At 36.3% G+C, this 21,631-nt stretch overlaps 2 protein-coding genes across 2 annotated transcripts; one reads left to right on the forward strand and one right to left on the reverse strand.

The window, feature by feature from the left end:
• The first annotated feature begins 1,628 nt into the window (after positions 1-1,628).
• Positions 1,629-9,028, forward strand: elmod2 (ELMO/CED-12 domain containing 2). The gene is made up of 9 exons (XM_034014222.3): positions 1,629-1,829; positions 2,658-2,805; positions 3,159-3,187; positions 3,561-3,658; positions 4,338-4,467; positions 4,773-4,906; positions 5,886-5,954; positions 6,746-6,879; positions 8,162-9,028. The coding sequence occupies exons 2-9, from the start codon at positions 2,661-2,663 to the stop codon at positions 8,317-8,319; spliced, it is 897 nt and encodes a 298-aa protein (XP_033870113.3). The 5' UTR covers positions 1,629-1,829; positions 2,658-2,660; the 3' UTR covers positions 8,320-9,028.
• Positions 8,447-21,108, reverse strand: ucp1 (uncoupling protein 1). Its single transcript, XM_034015937.3, has 7 exons — positions 21,010-21,108; positions 20,287-20,439; positions 13,685-13,892; positions 13,203-13,400; positions 12,516-12,617; positions 12,137-12,317; positions 8,447-11,756 (listed from the first exon to the last, which is right to left on the reverse strand). The coding sequence occupies exons 2-7, from the start codon at positions 20,410-20,412 to the stop codon at positions 11,642-11,644; spliced, it is 930 nt and encodes a 309-aa protein (XP_033871828.1). The 5' UTR covers positions 20,413-20,439; positions 21,010-21,108; the 3' UTR covers positions 8,447-11,641.
• Between the last annotated feature and the right edge of the window lie 523 nt (positions 21,109-21,631).

Here is a 21,631-nt window from a genome sequence, read left to right on the forward strand (position 1 = left end):
GGAGAATAAATTTGAATACTGCCTTGAGGGTCAGTGGAACAGACTCAGATTCCACATTCCAGTGGAGAACCAATTCTACTAAAAATGTGAATGTTTGAGAATAGAGCCCAGTATGAAGAATGTTATGAAAATGAAGTGGGTAACATACCCCCCCTGCACAAATCAAAAGGGTTGATGTGGTCGGAATGAGTATTTTCTGTCTAAAATGGTTCCGCCTGTTTCAGAGAGTCCAAATGAAGATGGGAACCTATTTCAAACAGGCTCTGTCTAAAATAAACCACATGTTTGGACCTTACAGAAAAGCAAATGCTACAAATATATAGAATGCAGAAGGCTACGATATTGTATTTATGTGATGACGTTAAAGAGGATTTAGAGTCAAGCACCCTGAGGGGTGATGCCAGTATCACAGTCGTGTCATTCTATGCCACGGTTGTTTGTATGATATTCTATTATACACGCACGTGTTATTAATTTTATGCCAAAAATGAATAATAAATAAATAAATAAATAAATAAATAAATAAATTAATAAACACATGTCTATATTTATTTATGTATTTGTTTATTTATTCATGTATTTTTCATTTTGACATCAAATATCCACCAAAACCAACCTGAAAAAAGAAACAAGGACCAGGGGTCACAAATGGAGATTAGATAAATGGGCATTCAGAACAGAAAATAGGAAGCACTTTTTTACACAGAGAATTGTGAGGGTGAGGAACCAACTCCCTAATAATGTTGTTGAAGCTGACACTCTGGGATCCTTCAAGAAGCTGCTTGATGACAACCAAATGAGCAAGATGGGCCGAATGGCCTCCTCTCGTTTGTAAACTTTCTTAAGTTCTTATGTTCTTATAATTTAATACAGAACATACATTCAAAATGAGGCTACATTAAAGTGTCCCCTCTAGCTTTAGTTTTTTCTCTCCCTGTCCTGAAATATTTGCTTTATTATTATGTTCTATTAAATGTATCTTCTCCCTTTTCGCCATATCTACTGTAACACTGGCCTGTTTTGTTTTTCTCCGCCTTTACTACCTTTCAATCCCACCTGTCCAATGATTGAAATCCTGAAATGACGTAAAAACGGTCTTTTGCGTCATTAACATACAGGTTTGTCATTGAAATAGTGAATAGTTATTCGTTGGGGGCAGACCATATCGGTGTTATGACTCAGGTAGATTTACCTATACGTTATATTGGTTGCGAAGCTCCAGACAGATTCGTTGATTTGTATTCCAGAAAGTATATAGTTAAACTTATTATTAGAGTTAGATTTGTTTCTGATTAAAATGTAGACTGAACACCACCATAAATATCCGTCATTCAATATACTTTTGAAACTACAATATGCAGAATTGCTAATTTCACGCATGATCAAAGATTAAAAAAAAAAAAAAACAAAACATTTTCACAGCTAAATACTGATGTGTGTGACAGTGAGTTTGTAAAACGTACTAAACCAAAAAAAATTAACAAATTGCATTTTGACGTTTGTGCGTATTTTGAGGGGTTTTTTTCTGTTTGGACAGTACTGAGCTCTTTAAATATATGCTCTCATTTTACCGATTTCTCTATTTATAGTTTCCTCTTCCTACGCATACCACAGACCGACAAATGAACTAGTCACTCACGATGTGCTTTCTCATTGGTCACTGTGCGGTTCCGCGCATGCTTCAGATTGTTTTCTGTTTCCGGGGTTGCAGAGATGGGGTCTTGCTAAACTGACACCGGCTGCTGTTTCTGTGATCGTTTTGTTTTCAAGTCACACCAATTTGTTTTGGGGTTTCAGTCGGTTCTCGGAAATAACGCCTTGTCAATCGGGTACAGTAATTATAAATGTATATGTTTATAATTTTACCGACAGTCGCTCTGTTGTTTTCTTATTTCAAGCTTCAGTCTGTCTGGTTTTTTGCATTTAATGTTTCTACCCAACAGGCTGTCGGGCTACCAAGATCAAGTTTTGTTTTCATTACTGTGACAATAAATTTGGTGGTTTTTGAGTTGAATTGCTTAACTTACAGACTGCTTCTCGTTCATGTTAGCAGCTGTGTAGTGCCACGGGTTCTTGTTTTAATAATGTTTATTATTACGACAACAAAAAAGGTAAAATTGCCGTTAAGTAATGCTACTGTTCACTAGTGTAATACATCTGTTTGTGTTGCTGTGGTGATTTTTCCTAGAGAATGTGTTACTGGTATGCAAAATCCTACCAGGCAGCAATCAGTGTCGTTATCCTAGTAAATGTATTTAAATGATCGAAGCACTCTGGTTAAGTTTGTACCCCTGTCTTTTCCTGTTAATGTTGTGGATTGTGCTGTTAGTATTCTAAAGCACATGCTTGTTAAATAGTACCAAACTATTAATATATATGCTAACATAATAATAAAAATAACTCGATTAATATATATATATATATATATATATATATATATATATATATATATATATATATATATATATAGTAAAAATCACTTGGTTTACAAGACAGGTTCTTCATAGGAATAAAGCTGAATGACATGTTATGCTAATGTATTACATTTAATGTTTCCTAACATCCCAGCTTAACAATGTACGTGTCAGTTGGTGTAGACATTGAGACATTTCAAATGTATTTTTTTCTTTCCTATGGGTATTGTTTGTCTTTTACAGAACATGTTTATGTACATTTGGCAGTACCTCTACACCTCTTTCTTAAGATTTTGGCTGAAGTGGTTTATAAGGCAGATCACAGGAAAGTGTGAGCTGCAGCGGATATGTGATGGATACTCTCAAGGAGCAACAAGGACCATGAAGACAGGTGACATCGCTGAACATCCTAAACATACACAGATTGTATTTACTGATTTGCCACTGAACCGTTAAATATAGTACACCTGTTTCTATTTATTTTCAGTGTAATTAACAAACTATTTAATTGCTTATTCAATTGTAGTCTCTTGGAGTTGATTTGAGTAACCTGTGGCTCACCTGCATAAGCATTTTACAGCACTGCGGAATCACCCTAGACTGGAGCCTGTGGTTATGGTGGATTACACCAAAAAAATAAGTGGTTGCTAAAAATCCAGGGGGGGGGGGGGGTGTGTTGTTATGGCAGTGCAAATTGGGTGTTTATGCTGTTCATAACACTTATTATTAACTTTGTTTTTGCAGAATATTCTCTGGAGTCATCAAAAAGTCAGGTAAGTGATGACCAAGATTTCCATTTATGTTTGAAAGTAATTTTTCGTGTACAGTACGTGTTTTTATGTTAAGTTGTATTTACCTTCTGGAACAGTTATATAGAGATGTGATAATATATTCAATGTATTTATTTTACTAATCTTTTATTTTAATGAATAGGTTCCAAGAATTATCAAAGTGTAAATGTTTCTGATCCCAGATTGAATGTATGATGAGATTGTCTTTTAGAGTAACATTGTTTTTAGGGATGTGAAATTAGTGCTGTCGGTTTCTGGTCATCTTGCCAGGACACTCTGGTAAAAGAGGCCTTGGCCTCAATGGTTTTTTTTCCTAGTTAAAAAATGAATAAATAAATGTTCTCTTCAACATCAGATTTTAAGAAATGCAGTGAATGCTGAAGAATGTGATTTGGAGAAGCATGTTAAAGATATAATCAAAATAAAAAAGATTAATACAGAGAAGGATACACAGTAAGTAAAACTACTTTTACCATTGCTAACCTTCCCAGGCCTTTATTTTAGAAAATCATGCCATTTGGCTATGAATGATTATTATTTTGAAATGACCCCTGCTCAGCTGTAAACGTGTATTTATAGCACTTTGCTAGACTTGATGTAATAATTGCTTCATATTTGCAGTCCCTGCTGTGTCAAAACTAGAGGTTGCCCCATACTTACTTGTAATACCCTACAATATAACAAAAATAGATTGTACTGTGTAGTTAACAAAGCTGATTATTCATTGAGCAAATTGCTGGAAGTAACATGAAATTATATATATATAAATTCCTTTTGGATAATACAAAATGTCTAGCAGAATCATTATCAGTTTAGTACTATTTTAGTATTTTCTGTTTCAATGACTTTGATTAGCCATGTTTTTCAAGCGACCAACACTTCTTGTTGGATTTTCAAGTTAATAAAGGACTTGGCTAATCCCAGTAATGTCAAATCTTTTCCATAAAAAAATTAATGAACTGGCAACCAAATGTAGTCTCTTGGTTTTCTGTAATCAATTTTGTGGTTTTTCAAAATGTATATTTATGTGTGGGTTTTTGTAGTTTGCCACAATGCAAATAAAAACATGGGCCATTAGAACAAAACGAAACAGATTTCTTGAACTTATTTTGTTTGATCGCTTCCATTTCAGGTTTAAATTAAGCCTTCAGGTCTGTTTACTTCAAATATCGGGCTACAAAAAGCTCTTCATAGATGTTGAAAATGTAAGAAAGCAAACATTTGATTCTGAAAACAAGGAACATGAAAACAAGCTTTTGAAGGTAGAGTCTGTTTTATTCTGTGTCGTTTTGTTGAATCTTTTAAAAACATATCTGGAAGGGGAGGTTTTATGCAACATAAAAAAATGTCTGGAGCTGCTCATTTCTTTATTGACTGAATTTACAATTAAAGAAAATATTTTCAAAACACATCAGAGCAGTTCATTCTGAAGCAAAGTGATTTCTTTCCCTTTTACTATTAAGAAAAACCGTATTAGGTGTTCTACTGCTTATTAGCACTTATTTTAGTTCTATATCTGCCATTCTTAGACCCAGTGTTTTTTTGTGTGTTTTTTCCCCAAATAAAGCTGTGGAACCTGTTGATGCCACAAGTGAAGCTGGAGTCTAGGATCACCAAGCAGTGGGGAGATATTGGTTTTCAAGGCGATGACCCCAAAACTGACTTTCGAGGCATGGGCATGCTGGGCTTGACCAATCTTGTGTGAGTTGAGTTACTGGACCATTCCTTGTGAAATCATTACGTTAGGGGGAATGTTTTGAATCACTTTGGTTGGAACTACTGTAGGTGTGTAGAATGGGTCCATAGGAAATGGAAAGACCACCCGGGCTGTGGGTCTCTATCACCCAGGAATGTGCTCACTGACCTTTATCATGTGCTGTCCAGGAGATACTGTATGAGTTTATAAATCAGGAACTAAAGGATGTAGGGGGAAATGAAAAAATAACACATGATATATTCAGCATGTACAGTACACATGGGTTTAGTGTGATTCTGTTGGTGTATGTTGATTTCACATGGATTGACCTTAATAGTTAACATTAAAAAAGAAACAAAATGCAAATTTCACTGGTGGAGGTTTTTTTTTTTAGTTTGTGTTTGTTTCCTCATTTTTAACATAAAACAGACATTTCTATATATTATTATTTTGAATATTGCCTTTTAGAGTATTTGTATTGCAAACATTGACTATTGGCAACACAACCACATACCTTTTTTTTTATTAATTTTTTAGGATGGCATCATATTTTTTGGTCATTTTTTATTTTTGTTTGGGGGGAAAAAAGCATGCAATAATAATAATATGTTGATGATTTTAAAAGTTCCTGTCTTAATAATAAAAAATAAAATAAATAAATAAATAGAAAATATATCCCCCCCCCCGTCTGCCATAATGTTTTATATTTTCATATCTCTCTCTTTATGAACCCATTGGAAAAATTGTAGAGCTGTTAGGAGTCTGATTCAAAAGCCAAGATATTGAATAATCAATTCACTGTAGAGCAAGGACTGTGATATTCATTTTACCCTTTCATGTATAGTGACAACTTCAGTTCAAATCAGTTCTTCAGTTTGGGATCCTGTATCATATGGTGTAATCAAGTTACTGAATTGCTCTACTAGAAGCTTTCAGTGTTTCACTCAGTGTTATAAAACCGATTTCTGGTTTTCTTCCTTGCAGTTTCTTTAGTGAGCATCACTCTGAAGCGGCACGTCAGGTTCTTTCACACTCAAATCATCCCAAACTAGGGTAAGTTGTTGGTAGGGCATTTGTTGAATTTGCTTGTACCATATATCCAGGGGCCAGTTTCACAAAGAACATCTGGTTAACAGTCTGCTAAATCCTGTTAAATTTTGTAGAAAAAACTACAAAATAAACAACTGAAACATAAGAAAACATTTTTTTTTTTTTTTTTTACTAGCTGAGCTGATTTTTACCAAACTGTACTATTGTAATAAAAATTGAAACGGGTCGAAAGAAGATAACCTGCTTAAAAAAACAGCCACTGCACTTAACTGTTAAGTGCTGTGCTTCCTTGTGGTACCACGTTAAGAGTAAAATATTTTTTCTTGTGCCATTTGTTTTTTTTTTCCCTGAAGATCTGCTAACACAGGATAGGATTCAAATAAGAGATAATATGTTGAAGTATCTGATGCAATTTCAACACGCTTGTTAATCCAGCACGTACATTTTGTTTCAGACAACCCCGATTAGCACTAATCTACCTAAGTCTAATATTGGTGCTAATCGGGGTCTGTGACACCAGCCTTAAGAGCTTGTGGTCTACCACTGTCACAGAATACATCATTACTTATTACCTTTTGTTTTAAATGTGGCTTGAAAACATATAATTGCACTTGAGGGTTTTGTCCAGCTTTCTGGTGGCAGCTCTGTAAATAGGTTTCCAGCATGAGTATAAAAATGAAACTGATCAATGTGAGAGCTTTCATACAAGGTTCTCGGGAGACAAGTACGTTTATATAAAACATTTTTAAAAATGAATGAATGAAGTGAACTAATATAATGGCATCCTATTCCAGATATTCATATGCAATAGTGGGAATAAACCTCACAGAGATGGCTTACAGTTTGCTAAAGAGCGGTGCCCTCAAGCCTCACTTCTACAACCTGGTCCCTGGAAACCCTCGGCTGGAGCACTTCCATAAGCTTTACTGTGAGTACTAGTCAACACATTAGGGTCTGTTCAAGCAATATAATGTGTGAAGGATCTAAATACTGTTGTCATATGAATAATAAAAATAGGACCCTCCCTAGATATGTTTACTAGGAGCGTGCCGATACTTGTATATTCCGAGTAATTACTTTAAAGAAGTATTTGTTGGCAGATAATAAGTCCATTCATTGTGTTTTCAAAACAAGAAAAGCTGACCTTCCATCACATTTACAATTGAGTTCCAATCAATGGCAATTAACTGCACTGAGTATTTTAAAAACCGACAAAGTGAATTTTCATCTCATGCTGGGCACAGACAGTTTTATGTGTAAACTGATAATGAAAATATGTTGCAAAAATAGCAAATGCAATTGATTCATCATGAAAACGTGACCTTTCCTAACACAAGCTACTGCTGTGGAAACTGGGATATGTATCTGTCAAATTTAATCCGGATTACATTTTAACCAGGGCTAGAATCCCACAATTTACTGCAGAGATGATGCATTTCTAAGGAAAATAAAATAAAACATTATTCATATCAAAAGTATAAAAGAAAGGTAAGACAGTAATCACTTCAAATATAAATTCGATTTGTTAATTTGATCATGACAGGGTCTGTATTGAATAATGCTGTTGTTACTGATTGATACTCAATAATTGTGCAAACAAGGGAAACCGAGGGAACATGTTTTTTTATCTTGAGTAATTAACATATTTTATTCCACTTACTACCTAACAACTTCATATTTATTAAAGGCCATTGCTTGGGAAATACGAGTATTTGCACTCACCTAATATTTACACAACCATATTTTAAAAAGACTTGCACTGTTACTGTAGATAACAAAGGAACTCCTTTGCTCCGCTCTTGTGAATTCAGCTTTAATTAATTCCATCATCAAAGCTGAACTTTTATTTCAAAATCATTTTTAATCTATGAAATATGGCATCACTCCAGCTACAACATTGACTGCTAATGTCCAGTAAAAATGATCCATTGCATGGCAAAATCAATGAGACAGCCCACAAACTTTGAGATACTGACTTTACAGTGAAGTGATACTTCAGACATCTTTCAGATTATAATATAAGCAAGACCGGAATATTTTATATATATATATATATATATATATATATATATATATATATATATATATATATATATATATATATATATATGCTCTTAAAAGCTCAAGGGATGGTGTGAATAGTACATTATATCAGTATTTCTGTGACTATATACTATTTTGTCAACATCTCTTTTCACCATTTCTTTTAGGTTACCTGGCATATGAGTTTGACAAGTTTTGGTTTAAGGAAGAACCTGAAAGCATCATGGAGTTTAATCAGTACAGAGAAAAATTCCATGAAAAGGTGAAACGACTTTTACTGGAAGCAGATGTGACCCTCACCTTGAAACTGGATACTAAAGAGTAGCAGTTATTTGGAGTGGATAATTATACAGTAGCTGATTTATATTTGTCATGTTGTTTTCTTTATTAACCCTTTTAAATTAACCCCCCAAACCTATGGTTTCCTAATATGTATCTATACCAAACTCTCCTTGGAAAACCTATGACAATCATTTTGCTGTTTACAAAGATTCTAGTCAGAAAAAACAGAAATACTTTTTTTTTTTTGTATTTTAATATAAAGTAAGACCTTACAACTTTAAAAAAAATGCTAATAATAAAATAATGAACAGGGTTTGACAATTTAATTGCACAACTGGAAATATGAAGACTGCTGTGTAACAAAATTCATCATGCATACAAAGTCTCTTGCTTTAAATAGCATGTACTTCCGAGTGTGCATTATCGCATTCAGTGTGATTAGGTGCTATGTAATTGTGAATGCTCAGGAAAACTATTTATTTCCAGAGTTTCTTGCTGTCTTGTTATACATCATAATTCACATTAATCATGATCAGCATTTCACTGTTTTTTGCTTGTATGTTTTTTTGTGTGTGTGTTTTTGTTTTTTCTTTTAAAAGCACCTGCATAATGTATTATCTAGTTAATATGTAAGAATACATTTCACTTTTATTAGAGCTATGTATAAGCTCTAACAAATGCTGTTAGAAGAGAACCACATCAATGTTAGTCTTCCCTAAATGTGTGTTTAGTAAAATTCATTTGATACTGTATATCTGGTTTGCAACTTTTGATTGAAGTTAAATTCTGTCTTTTTTTTTTTCTTGGAAGTACAGTGCCTTCAAAAAGTCTTCACACCCTTGAACATTTTTCACAATTCAAAATGCATTAAAGTAGGAGTTTGTTTCACTGATCTACACAACATCATCTACACTTTCAACGTGAAAGAACAATTATAGAAATATTCAAAAAATAATTAAAAATAAAAAAAAAACCCAGAAAGTTTTGATCGCATAAGTCTTCACACCCTTTGTCTGTAGCAGCTGTTAATTTGCATTTAACCTTCATAAGGTAACGTGGGATCCATTCGGACACCACAGTGCTTTAGTATCAGTTATTATGTGGATCTAGTGACTTGATTTTTGTTTCCTTTTAGGTAGTTGTCAGGCACCCATCTTGTTACACTATGCAAAGAATAATTCTAGTCCAGGTAGCCTGGTTGAATTTCACACATTGTTTTAGGTTTGGGGTCCGTATGGACCCCAGGCATAGTGTATCGGCAGGCCTGAGCTTCTCGTGTGAATATCTTAGACACTGTAATAACAGAATTAGAGCTTTCCAATGATGTATCGTATGTCCTGAACAGACGTTCCTAAGCAAAACAACAGCAAACTGAAACTAAGGCTGAGTCATGTGACATGAAGCAGCTCCTAAGTTTAGTTTGTTGCCTATTACTCAGTCGCTTTAACAGATATCCGATTGGACCCCAGGTTACCAGGAAAGTCAGTTTTCCAACGTGTCCTTATGAGGGTTAATGGTTTTTTCTGATTCTTTAACATCAGCTAGTCACTATCACTAGAATATTTTGACTTGCCGTAACTTTTAAAGACCTACCTTTTATAACTATAAATGCTTTCACAAATGGGAGCCCCACTTGGCTGAGAGGGTTTACCTAAACCAATTCAGAGTAGATTCTATAAAGCTCCTGGCACCTGCTAATTTTACAATAGTTGCACTTCTATGTTTTAATAGACTTGAATTAGGAATTCGTTAACCATTACAAGCGCAGAGCCACTGGAGTACCACTGCCTGTCAAATCAACTTATGTGCTGTAAATGCAGTCTTCTAGATTTATTAGCTGGGAGATCTCCAAAGAAATTCTGTTGTTGCAGTAATGCTGTCGGTGGCTCATGCTCATTTACAATATGCAGTGCAGAATATTGTACCCATGTTTAATTTCTCCAAAAGTCATTAACTGTTTCTTTTAAAGGTTGGGGTTCAGCTCTCTGTCTTTAATTACCATGTGGGTGAATTCATTGATGATTAAGGTTGCCAGCCAAACATACTATGGAAGTTAGGTAGAGGAATGATCTGTGAATATAATAAAGTGTCAACAACAGAATGTTTTGATAAAAAGGTACATTTTGTTACAATTAATCTTCAATATAAATACATATTTCAATAGCTTCACATTATACAGGCTGCATAGTCTCTAAACATTTTCTCTCAGTTAGGTCTATGTAGTACATCATATGAAGTTAAAAAAGACTTTGATCTTCAGAACATTAGGGCCTGTGAGACCACAATACACCCCCTCTAGTTCCCTCCTCAGGCATGCTGTCCAGTGACTTCCACAGGGAACTGGAAGATGGGTATCTATACGGCCAGTGCAAGCTGGGATCACTGTGCACAGCAGCTAAAAGCAGTTGGCAATGAACAATCTGTTCTTTATTTTTTCGTTTCCTGAACAAAAAGTGAAATCTGTGCTGCACCAGTTAAGAAAGAGCCAACTTGAGATCCCCAAGAAACGGCCTGTGCCTAAACCCTCATCCTCGTAAAGCAGAGGACTAATAAAGGACTACAGGGTTATGGTCAGTCTGCAAATGCCTTAACTAAAATGCATAACCTTCAATCCTCATTTACAAAAGAGTACCATCAGACAGTTGATCAAAAAGTGTGTTGCTCTGACACTATAATGGTATGTTTTCACTTCAATCTGTGAAAGATTAGGTGGACCAAGGTGTGATATTGAGCCCACGGAGTGCTGAAATGCAGGATATTCTTCTAATATCTTTCATGTCTTTTTTTTCAAGGCTCAGGTTTATCAGTCCATTGGATACACTGATTGCAACTAAAGCCCTAAAATTCACCACTTAAACAAGTGTTTTCGGAATTTTAATCTGTGAAATGTAGTCCCGTGCGAACCGTCCATTTCTTTTTATCCCTGATTTTTTTTACAGGACATCAGGACCGTCTGTAAAATTTTAAACTCATAACCAAGCGGGATTGGGGTGAAAATACAAAACATAATTGCCGACTTAACGGTGCATTTCAAGGTATGTATGGAAATACATATTAAGGGACAAAATGGTTATTGTAGCCTTTGGAAAGGAAGGTACAACGAAATTAGTCATTTACACCCAGTTCACTGTTTACAAATCGTGCACAAAAGCGCCTTCTCTGGCCACAACATCGCATTTCATTTTGAATTTGCCGACTTTCTTTGATAAAAACTAATCCACTCCTAGTCTGGGAGGTTACTAGACATCCTCTGCTTTTGACCAACTCTGAGGACACCTCATTTTTAGTCCTGTGCAAATCACGCTTAAGAAAATATAATGGTAGGTTCTGAATTGGGGATTATTGCCCTCCATAGCAAGGAAGGTTTATGCAGTGCCCTCCAAAGACTGCTTGGACATCATCATTGCCCTTTTCAGTTGTTCAAAGGACACAAACATCACTACGTTCCATGAACCCATCCTTAAGAATGAGGGAACAAATCTGCAAAAGAGAAAGATGATAATTTAGAGAAGAATCTTATGGTCTCTTGTGCACCTTATGAATTGTATGTTAGCAGCATGCACAATGAACCCAGACATATGGGAACCAAATTGAATTCATAAAAACTTGAGTAGTTATAGTTTCAGTTTCTGCCAAAGTACTGTTTTTTTTATCCATCAAAGACACTGTTTTTAATCACTGCTTTTTCTTGGCTTGTATCGACTAGAAATCTGTCTCACTGACTTCCAGTCAAAACATTAGTTTCTTTTAACTAAATATACTACCTTTTAGTATTTTATAGTTACAGATGATATCTTGAATAGGTATGTTCTGGTGTTTGTTTATTAGTTGCCCTATTAGTTGCTCTATTGTAAACTCACCCTTTATAAAAAGCTGTTGGTCCTTCTTTAGTAAACATGGTCCAGGCACAGTTGATAGCGCTCTTGTATTGCCCCAGGGGAGAGTTCATGTATCTGGTCTTTACAACGTCAACTGGAGAGGCGACGACTGTGGTGCAGAACCCAGCTCCAAAAGCCGAAAAGAAGTGGCAGGGTAAATTATCTAGGATGCAAAAAAAAAAAAAAAAACACGTTTAACCACCAATCTTACTTTAGCTTTTAGCAAGTGCCTTCAATGAGGGAGAAAAAATCCAGGTTACATTGATACTCAGTTTCTTATGTATAGAATAAAGTCTAACATTTTGGCTAATGCAGCCTTCTTCAATGTAATATATATAGTGTGAATCATACATTCACTCACCTGTCAACAGTTTGTACTTGAGGATTGTCTCCTTAATGATGTCATAAGTTACAAGTTCTGTGGCATTAACAATGGCATTTCTGGTGATGTTTGGTAGAGTGCCTGAAAAAAGAAAGTCCTTTTAATATTTTAAGTTTATTTTAAATAAATTAATAAATAAATAAATAACAATAAAGCATGGATGTGGTGTTACAGTCATGGCATACATTGATTCGTTCATTTTAAATCCTTACACTAGCCATAGTTTTGATGAAGAGACCCGTAGAGGTGTTCCCATTCATGAAGAATGTCCCACAGGTTGGTTATGCAATGTTTCTCAGGTTAGAATAATCATCATGTAACCTCATACTGCCACTTCCAATCACAATACAGTGGGTGTAACTGAGCCACTCAGAGCAGCTCAGTGAAAGAACGCACTTAACGGCATGCTCTGTTCCGCTCCCCCTGAGCAGCTCAGAGTGCGACAGTGCAGATTTTATCTGAGTGAGCGGGAAGATTCTCACGCTGAGATGGTCAATTACTTAATGCACCCATTAAAAAATAGTCTTAGACCAATATTTAAAGTACCAGTACTTGAATAGTTTATTGTAGTTTGTAGTATATATATATATATATATATATATATATATATATATATATATATGTGTGTGTGTGTGTGTTTTTGTCCCATGCTAAAAAGCTATTTACCTTTCCAAAGACCTTGAATCCCCTCTTGCCTGAAAATGGCTTTGTAGGCCTGCATGGTGCCCTTGTACCTCCTCTCAACACCTTTAAGGGTCAACTGCGCTTGAAACCTGACTTTCACCACATCTGTGGGCTGTGCAACAGACACCGCCATTGCACCAGTGGTGCAGCCTGCCAGGATCCTGATTCCAACTCCAGCACCTATGGGAAACCCATCCACAAGCGGTTATGACAGGGTCAAGGGAAATTGAGATGTAAAAAATATACTAATTTTCTTAATTAAGAAAAATGTCTTAAAATGACCTTTTACTGACTATGTTTCACTATCTATACTGTTCTTCTATATACATTACTGATAATGTTCTGCCAAAGTGATGAAACAAATATCTTCTGTTCATTTATAATATTTAGTACTTTAATGTTAAGCTTTTGTATTTTTTATATGCTGTTCATATTGGGTTCACAGGTTTAACAAAGGAACTTACTTTCTTTCCCATTGGAGTAGAACTGCTTGACTGAGTCATAGAGGCCAATGCGAATTGAAGCAAAGGCCATCTGCCTCTGCAGTCCAGCTACTAATCCATTGTATAGACTTCTTGGACCTTCTGTTTTAACCATGGTGGAAATGGTCCCAAACACTCCACTATATCGGATATTTTTAGCAGCTTCAACAGTTGCCTTTTCACCTTGAATCTGAAATAGAAAGCTAACTCAGTAAGCAATGCCAGAAGAGGGGGAAAAACATAACCAATGGTTGAGTCCATAACCCATGAATAGGGCACTGTTTGGAACACTATGAATCCTGGTGTTGCAGCTGCAGGTAGAAAGCAGTGAACGTAATATTTTGAGGGAAGTTCGAGGGCACACGGCAAATGCAAAACGCAACATTGATGAGAGTGCATTGAGTGCTTTCACCTATTGATTGACATGGATATGCTTCACCACATACAATGCTGCATTGAAGCAGAAGCCCAACGACAACTAGAAGATGATCTCTGGTCAATGCCCTTGGAGGAATTAGAAGCTTTCATTGCACTAGTATATGCCCGTGGAGCATTTGGTGCCAGAAGTCTGTCACTGTACAGTTTGTGGTCCAGTAAGTGAGAAGTTTTTTTTTTTTCCAGACAATTCCATGGAATCGCTTTTATGAAATTTTGCGATTTGTGCGTTTCGATCTGAAGCAAACCAGAAGCGCCGATTTCAAAATGATAAATTTTCTCTGGCATCTGAAATTTGGACATGTTTCACTGACAATCCCTTATGGAAAAAACATATATTTTTAATATATGGTATAAAAGTACGATCCTTGTATTTTTCATATACAGAAATTGGTCCCTTTTTATATATTTAAAATATATGGGATATATTTTAGTCTGTAATCCATATATTTACTTTATATGTTGAAAATATATGGTGCACCATATACTTTCATTAGTCTGTAATCCATATAAAATAAATATATGGATTACAGACTAAAATATATTTTAAATATATCCCATATATTTTAAATATATAAAAAAGGGGCCAATTTCTATATATGAAAGTATAAGGATCATACTTTTCTACCATATATTTAAAAATATGTTTGTTCCACAAGGGATAGCATTCTCTGCTACAAACAGGGACAACAGCCAGCCGCAACAGACGACAATGCTAGGTTGCAAAATGTAATGGCAACAAGACTGTTGATAGCTGTGCCAAATGCACAGACAGTCTGCAGTAAGTGCACTGCATAAGTTGAAAAGTGCAAGATCATTTATTTACAATGTTTCAGGTGTGTAGATGCTTTATATGACGTTCCTGAATAAAACTATGACTTATATTCAATTGTTTGTCCTTTCATTATAATATTTATGTTGTTTTTAATACGCTGTTCAAATTGACCGCTCATGGTTGTTCTAGGTATGCCTATAAACGCGGCCGATCTAGTGTTAAAGTCCTTACTTAAATCAATGAAAATCAAGTAATTTATCATTCAGAAAATGAGTTAAATTTAATCAGTTTGTTAAAATGATAAAATATTTAAAATGAAAATATTGGACGTTTATGATTTAATTTGGTACTGCACTGTGTGAAATCACACCAGGAAAATAGAAATGTGATTATCGAGTAAAAATTCATAACTTGGGAAACGTTGTTTCACATAAGAGTGTTTTAACGGAATGCATGTTAATACGTTTTACAACTCTTTGTTTGAATTAATATGGGAGATGCTCTGTAGCGAAAGTACGACATAATCCTGCTTGCATTCAAAAGGGCCAATCATCTATCTAATGATGGGAAATATGCTAATGAAAACTCTTCTGTGATTGAATAATTTGACTAGATTCCCCCCACCCCCCCACCCCCATTTCCCGAGTTCATTTAAACTCATGCAGAGCATGGAAAGGTTAGTCTCTGGAAGGAAAAAAAAAACAGGAAACATCTAAATGTGAAAGCAGTCGGCCTAAAAAATCGCTACCAAGACTCAACGCTACTCTCGCGGACTGAAAACAAACACAGCTGCTGGAGACAACAAGAAAAGGACTTCTGGGAGAAAAGATTGTAATTCAAATGATGAACATTGTAAGCTATAAAACTGTATCTGAATTAACTGCTTAAAAACATTTGCTTTAACAAGACTTGTAATAATTAAGTCAGATCCGAGGTAAAGGCAAATGGAATTGAACTTTCCAAAGAGATATAAATTAATAAATCATCTCTTTTAATGAAGAAAAAGTATTTCCTCAATTAAACTGTTTACTGTAAATCTGATTAAGATACATGTTTTGAACATTGCTTACTAAAGAAAACATTGTTGCTACAAAATCTACAAGTCTGCTAAAACTACTTGAAGATGTATTCAAAATACTGAAGTTACTTAAAACAAAGTGCTTTAGAAATCTGCTCAAGTTAACGTTGCATGCACTGAAACAAACATTGTAACACACACATGGAGGAAGCCATTTTGTGTGTGGTTTTGTTACATTGTGGGGCATTCAGGCGTGTAGAAGAAGCCTTTTGATTTTCTTCAAATTCCTTGCTTACCTAACGTGGAGAAGCAGCTATCTTATCTTTCTTCAAATCTCTCAGATCTAAAATTTCAAAACTGAATCGCTTTTAACCAAGCGGAGAAAGCAATAGAATTCTTCATTTCGGGACTGTTCCAACTTTCTTCAGGAAGGGTAACTAAACAACTTATGAATTTCCATGGTGCATACCTAGATTGTAAGATTAATTCTGTTTAAATTGTATATGATGTAATGATATTAACCCATAACTTGTTGAATTATTTAATGATAAAATATATGAAGGCATTACTAAATGTTTGAATATATTTAGAATCCTAATTACAACTGAACATATGGTTAATTGTTCTTAAATATACCTATGATAATACTTTATTATACTGTAATGTTTTGTGAGAATGAAGACAGACAGAGACAGGGATTACAGTTTTCGAATTCACGGTTTATTATTTACAGGTTTTAGTCAAGTCAGCCATGACCCATGCCTCCAAAACAATAAATCTCGCTGGCTAATGGTGCCCCCTCTTTTAATTGTACTTATCCAGGGCGACTTACAGTTGTTACAAAATATCACAATACAAAGTATCACATTGCAAAATATCACATTACAAAATATCACATTATAAAATATCACATTACAGATAAGAGCAGTTATAAAGTACAATAAAATCAGTAGATAGTAAGATCAAATACAAATAAGATCAAAATCAAGAATACAGTAAATAATTATATTTAAGAGCAAATTCGACTAAGAGCAGTAAAGTTATGGTAAAAATATTTGCTTAGAAGAGTAAATTCCATTAAGAGCATGTAGTAAGTACGATAAGTGGATAAGAATGATTTCAAATAAGAGCAAGTATAAAAAATGTGAATGCAGATACCTTTAAGAGTAAAACCAAGAAAATAGTTAGAATTAAGAGCAGTAGTAGAATACAGCTAAATATGGGGTAGTTCAGTGCAAGTACAAGATGATGCAAGTACTGGTACAATTGAGTGACATATTGTCCATTAGTCGAGAGTTGTGAGGTTTACAGATGCTGTCTGAACAGGTGTGTCTTGAGGAGGCGCTGGAAGGTGGACAGCGACTGAGCAGTTCTGATATCCGTGGGTAGGTAGTTCCACCACTGAGGGGCAAGGGTGGAGAAGAGGCGGGCTCTGGAAGCGGGGGAGCGAAGGGGGGGTACAGCTAATCTGCCAGTGGTGGAGGAGCAGAAGGGGTGAGGGGGGGTGTAGGGAAAAATAATAGTCTGAAGATAGGAGGGAGCAGAAGGGTTGAGGCAGTGATAAGCGAGTACAAGAGTTTTGAATTGGATGTCAGTGGTGATAGGGAGCAGAGCAGCAGTTTAGCGTGGGAGAAACGAGGAAGGGAAAGGACAAGGCGGGCAGCAGTGTTTTGGATGCGCTGGACTGGATGGATAGCAGAGGCAGGAAGGCCAGCCAGGAGGGACAGTACCAGGGACTGCATACTAGCAACTGCGTGGAGTAGTTGGTGAGGAAGGGGCAAATTCTGCATATGGATAGGAAGAAGCGGCAGGAGCGTGCCAGAGTAGGAGAGGGAGGGCATCATCAGTGTAGAAATGATGCGAGAAGCCATGGGAGGAGATGAGGGGGCCCAGGGAGTGGGTGTAGAGAGAAAACAGGAGGGGTCCCAGGACTGAGCCTTGGGGGCCACCTGTCAAAAGAGAGCAAGAGGGTGAGCCACGCCAGGACACCCGGTACATGCGATCGGAAAGGTAGGATGAGAACCAGGCAAGAGTAATGTTGGACAGTCCCAGGTCAGCGACAGACAGGAGAATAGAGTGGTCGACTCTGTCAAAGGCAGCAGAGAGGTCAAAGAGAATTAGGACAGAGGAAAGGGAGGCGGCACGGGCAGAGAGTAGAGTTGGTGATGAAGAGAAGAGCACTTTCAGTGGAGTGTGCCAGGCAAAAACTTGATTTGGAGGGGGTCGACGGTTCAAGGATTTTAGACAGAAAAGGGAGAAGGGAGACAGGACAGTAGTTCTGGAGGGATAAGGGTTTTAAGATGGGGGTGATGCAGACCTGATTGAAGGCAGAACGGAAACAACCAGACAGCATAGGTGTTGAGAAGAGCGGAAATGAAAGGGAGTAGAGCAGGGGCAGCAGCCTCAAAAAGGCAAGTGGAGAGGGGGTCCAGAGCACACGTGGTGGGTTTATGGCTCTGGAACAAGGAGCAAAGATCAGAGTCCGAGAAGGAGGGTAGATTAAGGGTTGTAGATGGCGATGGGGAGTGAGTGAGCAGAGGACAGGGGGTGGGTGGGGAAGGAGGCGGGGTATTGAAGAGTTTGCGGATGTCTGTGATTTTGGAGGAGAAGAAGGAGGCAAAGTCATCAGCCGAGATAGAGGAAGGTGGAAGGCTAAGGAGGGAAGAGAAGGTAGAGAAAAGTTTACAGGGATTGTTAGTAGAATACTGGATGATAGAGTGGAAGTAAGAGCTTTTGGCAGATGCAAGTGTGGAAAAGAGGAGCGAGCGATAGAGATCCAAAGCAGCAGGGAGATTGGTTTTCTTCCATTTCTTTTCAGCAGAGCGCAGTTTAGTATGAGCCGAGCACAGCACAGAGGAGAGCCATGGCTGGGGGGGCAAGTCAAGAGGTGAGAGGGATGGGCGAGTCAAGGGTGAAGAGGGTGGAGGTAGCCAAGTCTACAGAGAGTGAGGAGAAGGAGTCGATAGAGGGGAGGTGCGAGACAGCAGCAGAGGAAAAGACAGAGTGGGAGAGAGAATAGAGGTTTCAAAGGAAGGTGACAGAGGGGGGGGGTCGGCGGAATAGGAAGGGATGGGAGCGACAGAGAGGAGATAAAGTAATGATCAGAGGTATTGAGAGGACTGAGTGAGAGGGCAGGGGGGAAAGCAGTCTTTGATGAAGACGAAGTCCAGTTGACAGCCCGCTGTGTGAATGGGGGGTGGGGGGGAGAAAGACACCGTTGCCAGCTCGAGCTGTCTTCTTTGAATATTTAAGACTCTGGATTGTTCGCCTGCCTCATGCTGCTCAACACTCTCTCCGCGTCCGAACAGCAATACAAGTTCTTAGTTAGCGCAGACTGCCGGATCGTTACAATACGTTGAAAACTAATTATTACAATCTACTTCATATTTTTGTAACTTTAAAATAAAGGAAAGTATTTTTTTTTTTACTTTTAACAAGATTTGTCTGTTTTGTTTTTGCATGTTAAACAATAACTGATAAATGATCATTTTGAATTGAACCAAATTTGAATATTGTCTAAAACACTGTCATATGTCACATGGATCATGCAGCAGTGTGGAGTAGTGGTTAGGGCTCTGGACTCTTGACCAGTGAGTTGTGGGTTCAATCCCTGGTAGGGGACACTGCTGCTGTACCCTTGAGCAAGGTACTTTACTTAGATTGCTCCAGTAAAAATGCAACTGTATAAATGGGTAATTGTATGTAAAAATAATGTGATATCTTGTAACAATTGTAAGTTGCCCTGGATAAGGCAGTCAGCTAAGAAATAAATAATAATAATAGCCAGAATTCTATGATTACTCTAGAATACATATTCATATGTTCAGTGTAACCTTTGATTCCACTTAAATATGAATGCAGTTTTTATGGTGATACAGAAGGATACTGTGGTACCACCCTAGATCATTTGTAGTACAATATTCATCAGACATAACTGAAGGTGTGTCTCGACATGGTATTCAAATATTTGTATACTTGTTTCAAGATAGCGTAATGATTTATGCTTACAATTACTTTATCATAAATTTAACTCCACACTGCATTTAAAAATGTTTTAAAAACATTTCTCCTAATAAGGTACAAAAAAAGTTGTCTTTCTTTTAAGTTTCTTTAATGAATAAATAAATTATTTTGGAATTGTATTTGTTCTAAACAGCAAACATTAGTAATTTGAATTAACATGTCTCTACACTGCAAGGCTTTCCAAACTGTTTATTAGTCCGCAAGTGAATTATACCAGATTTATCACTGAACTACACATTTACAAAAGCGTGTGCTAAAAACTGCAAGTGTTTTTAGACCGGCTCCTTCATATGCAGCATGAATAGGTGATTGATGTTCCAGGTGTAATGTTACCTGTAATCTGACTTTAGCTGTGTCCAGTGGGAAAGTGAAGAGATCTGCTATACAGGCAGCAGTTCCAGCACTGAGGAACTTCACACCTGGAGTAGGGGGGACATCTGAGGGTTTCAGTCCAACCATCTTGAAAGTGTTACAGGGAGGAGAGCTCTGAAACCAAGAAGCACTTGATAAATATCTAGTGTGTTTGAAAATGTTCTTTAACTTACATCTGGCTCTGTGTTTTTGATCATTTGAGAACAGATGTACCAAGCTTTTGCTCCAGGAGTATTTTCCCAACTTTTTTCTAAAACAATCAAAAACTGCTTGCAGTTAAGTAACAAACAAATCAAGACATTAACATATACACTATACAGACAAAACGACTTACAATTTCAGATCAGTAGTACATTTTGCATTCATATTTTTGGGAGAATTCACTATAGTGCTAAGTAACTTAAAACTGTTCTTAATTTAAGCAAACACATTTCTGGACAGGGGACGCAACTGTTTTTCAGAAGAAGTAATACTGTATAACTATTGTAAACCTAAAAGTAAAGTTATTAACCTATCAAACAATAATAAACCATACAATACATATTTTCTTTACAAAGCACTTCAGATGCCTCTTTTTATTTCATGTATTTTAATTCAGCAACATGTAATATTAAACTACTTTACAAAGTACTACCATGACTATTCCTGTGAAAAATAAATATGAATTGTAATAAGCACACTTACATTAAAAAAGTCCGATGGATTTAAATCGGTCCTACTGGAATTGTATCAAGCTCAGCTGATACTGAAGTGAAGTACCGGTTAGTTGTCTTAACTTCTTTTATAACAGTTCCCATCATGACATTTTATGGCATTATTCTGGGCGGTCCTTCAGTAAGTACAGCACAGGCTATCCAGAGTCCAGAATCATTTGTTTGGCTCAGCTTGTTCAATAATTATTAACTGTTGCGTTTTTGTTTTTTTTTCTCAAATACCCTCTTGATCTGTGGTCAGAAACGCCTGACAGGTGGTCATTGTTAATCCATTGAATGCAGCTTCAACAGTATTTAGTCTATAGGTTTCTCAAAATAATAATAATAATAATAATAATAATAATAATTGTATGATACATAAATGTATTCTATTAAAACCAGAATGTTCTAAAATAAGTATTGTTCTAAAAAACTATAAGTAAAAAAAAATAATAATAATAATCATCAGTAGGCTATAAATAAAACATGTGATATAAGGATAAAATCATAATGATAATATAAAAACTCATGAAAATGGTAGAGTTTATAATACCTTTACTGGTGAACTTTAAATTGTGCACAAGTTATAGTTTTTATAGTTTTAATCATTAACT

Source organism: Acipenser ruthenus, chromosome 2 (assembly GCF_902713425.1).
Source record: "Acipenser ruthenus chromosome 2, fAciRut3.2 maternal haplotype, whole genome shotgun sequence".
NCBI classification, from domain to species: domain Eukaryota; kingdom Metazoa; phylum Chordata; class Actinopteri; order Acipenseriformes; family Acipenseridae; genus Acipenser; species Acipenser ruthenus.

Coding starts and splice junctions, on each gene's coding strand:
- elmod2 (XM_034014222.3), top strand. CDS start 2,661: ATGTTTATGTACATTTGGCAGTACCTCTACACCTCTTTCTTAAGATTT. Junction 3,188..3,560: donor TGGAGTCATCAAAAAGTCAG/GTAAGTGATGAC, acceptor CTTCAACATCAG/ATTTTAAGAAATGCAGTGAA. Junction 5,955..6,745: donor TCAAATCATCCCAAACTAGG/GTAAGTTGTTGG, acceptor ATCCTATTCCAG/ATATTCATATGCAATAGTGG.
- ucp1 (XM_034015937.3), bottom strand. CDS start 20,412: ATGGTTGGACTGAAACCCTCAGATGTCCCCCCTACTCCAGGTGTGAAG. Junction 13,401..13,684: donor CTACTCCAATGGGAAAGAAA/GTAAGTTCCTTT, acceptor GGTTTCCCATAG/GTGCTGGAGTTGGAATCAGG. Junction 12,318..12,515: donor CAAGTACAAACTGTTGACAG/GTGAGTGAATGT, acceptor TTTGCATCCTAG/ATAATTTACCCTGCCACTTC.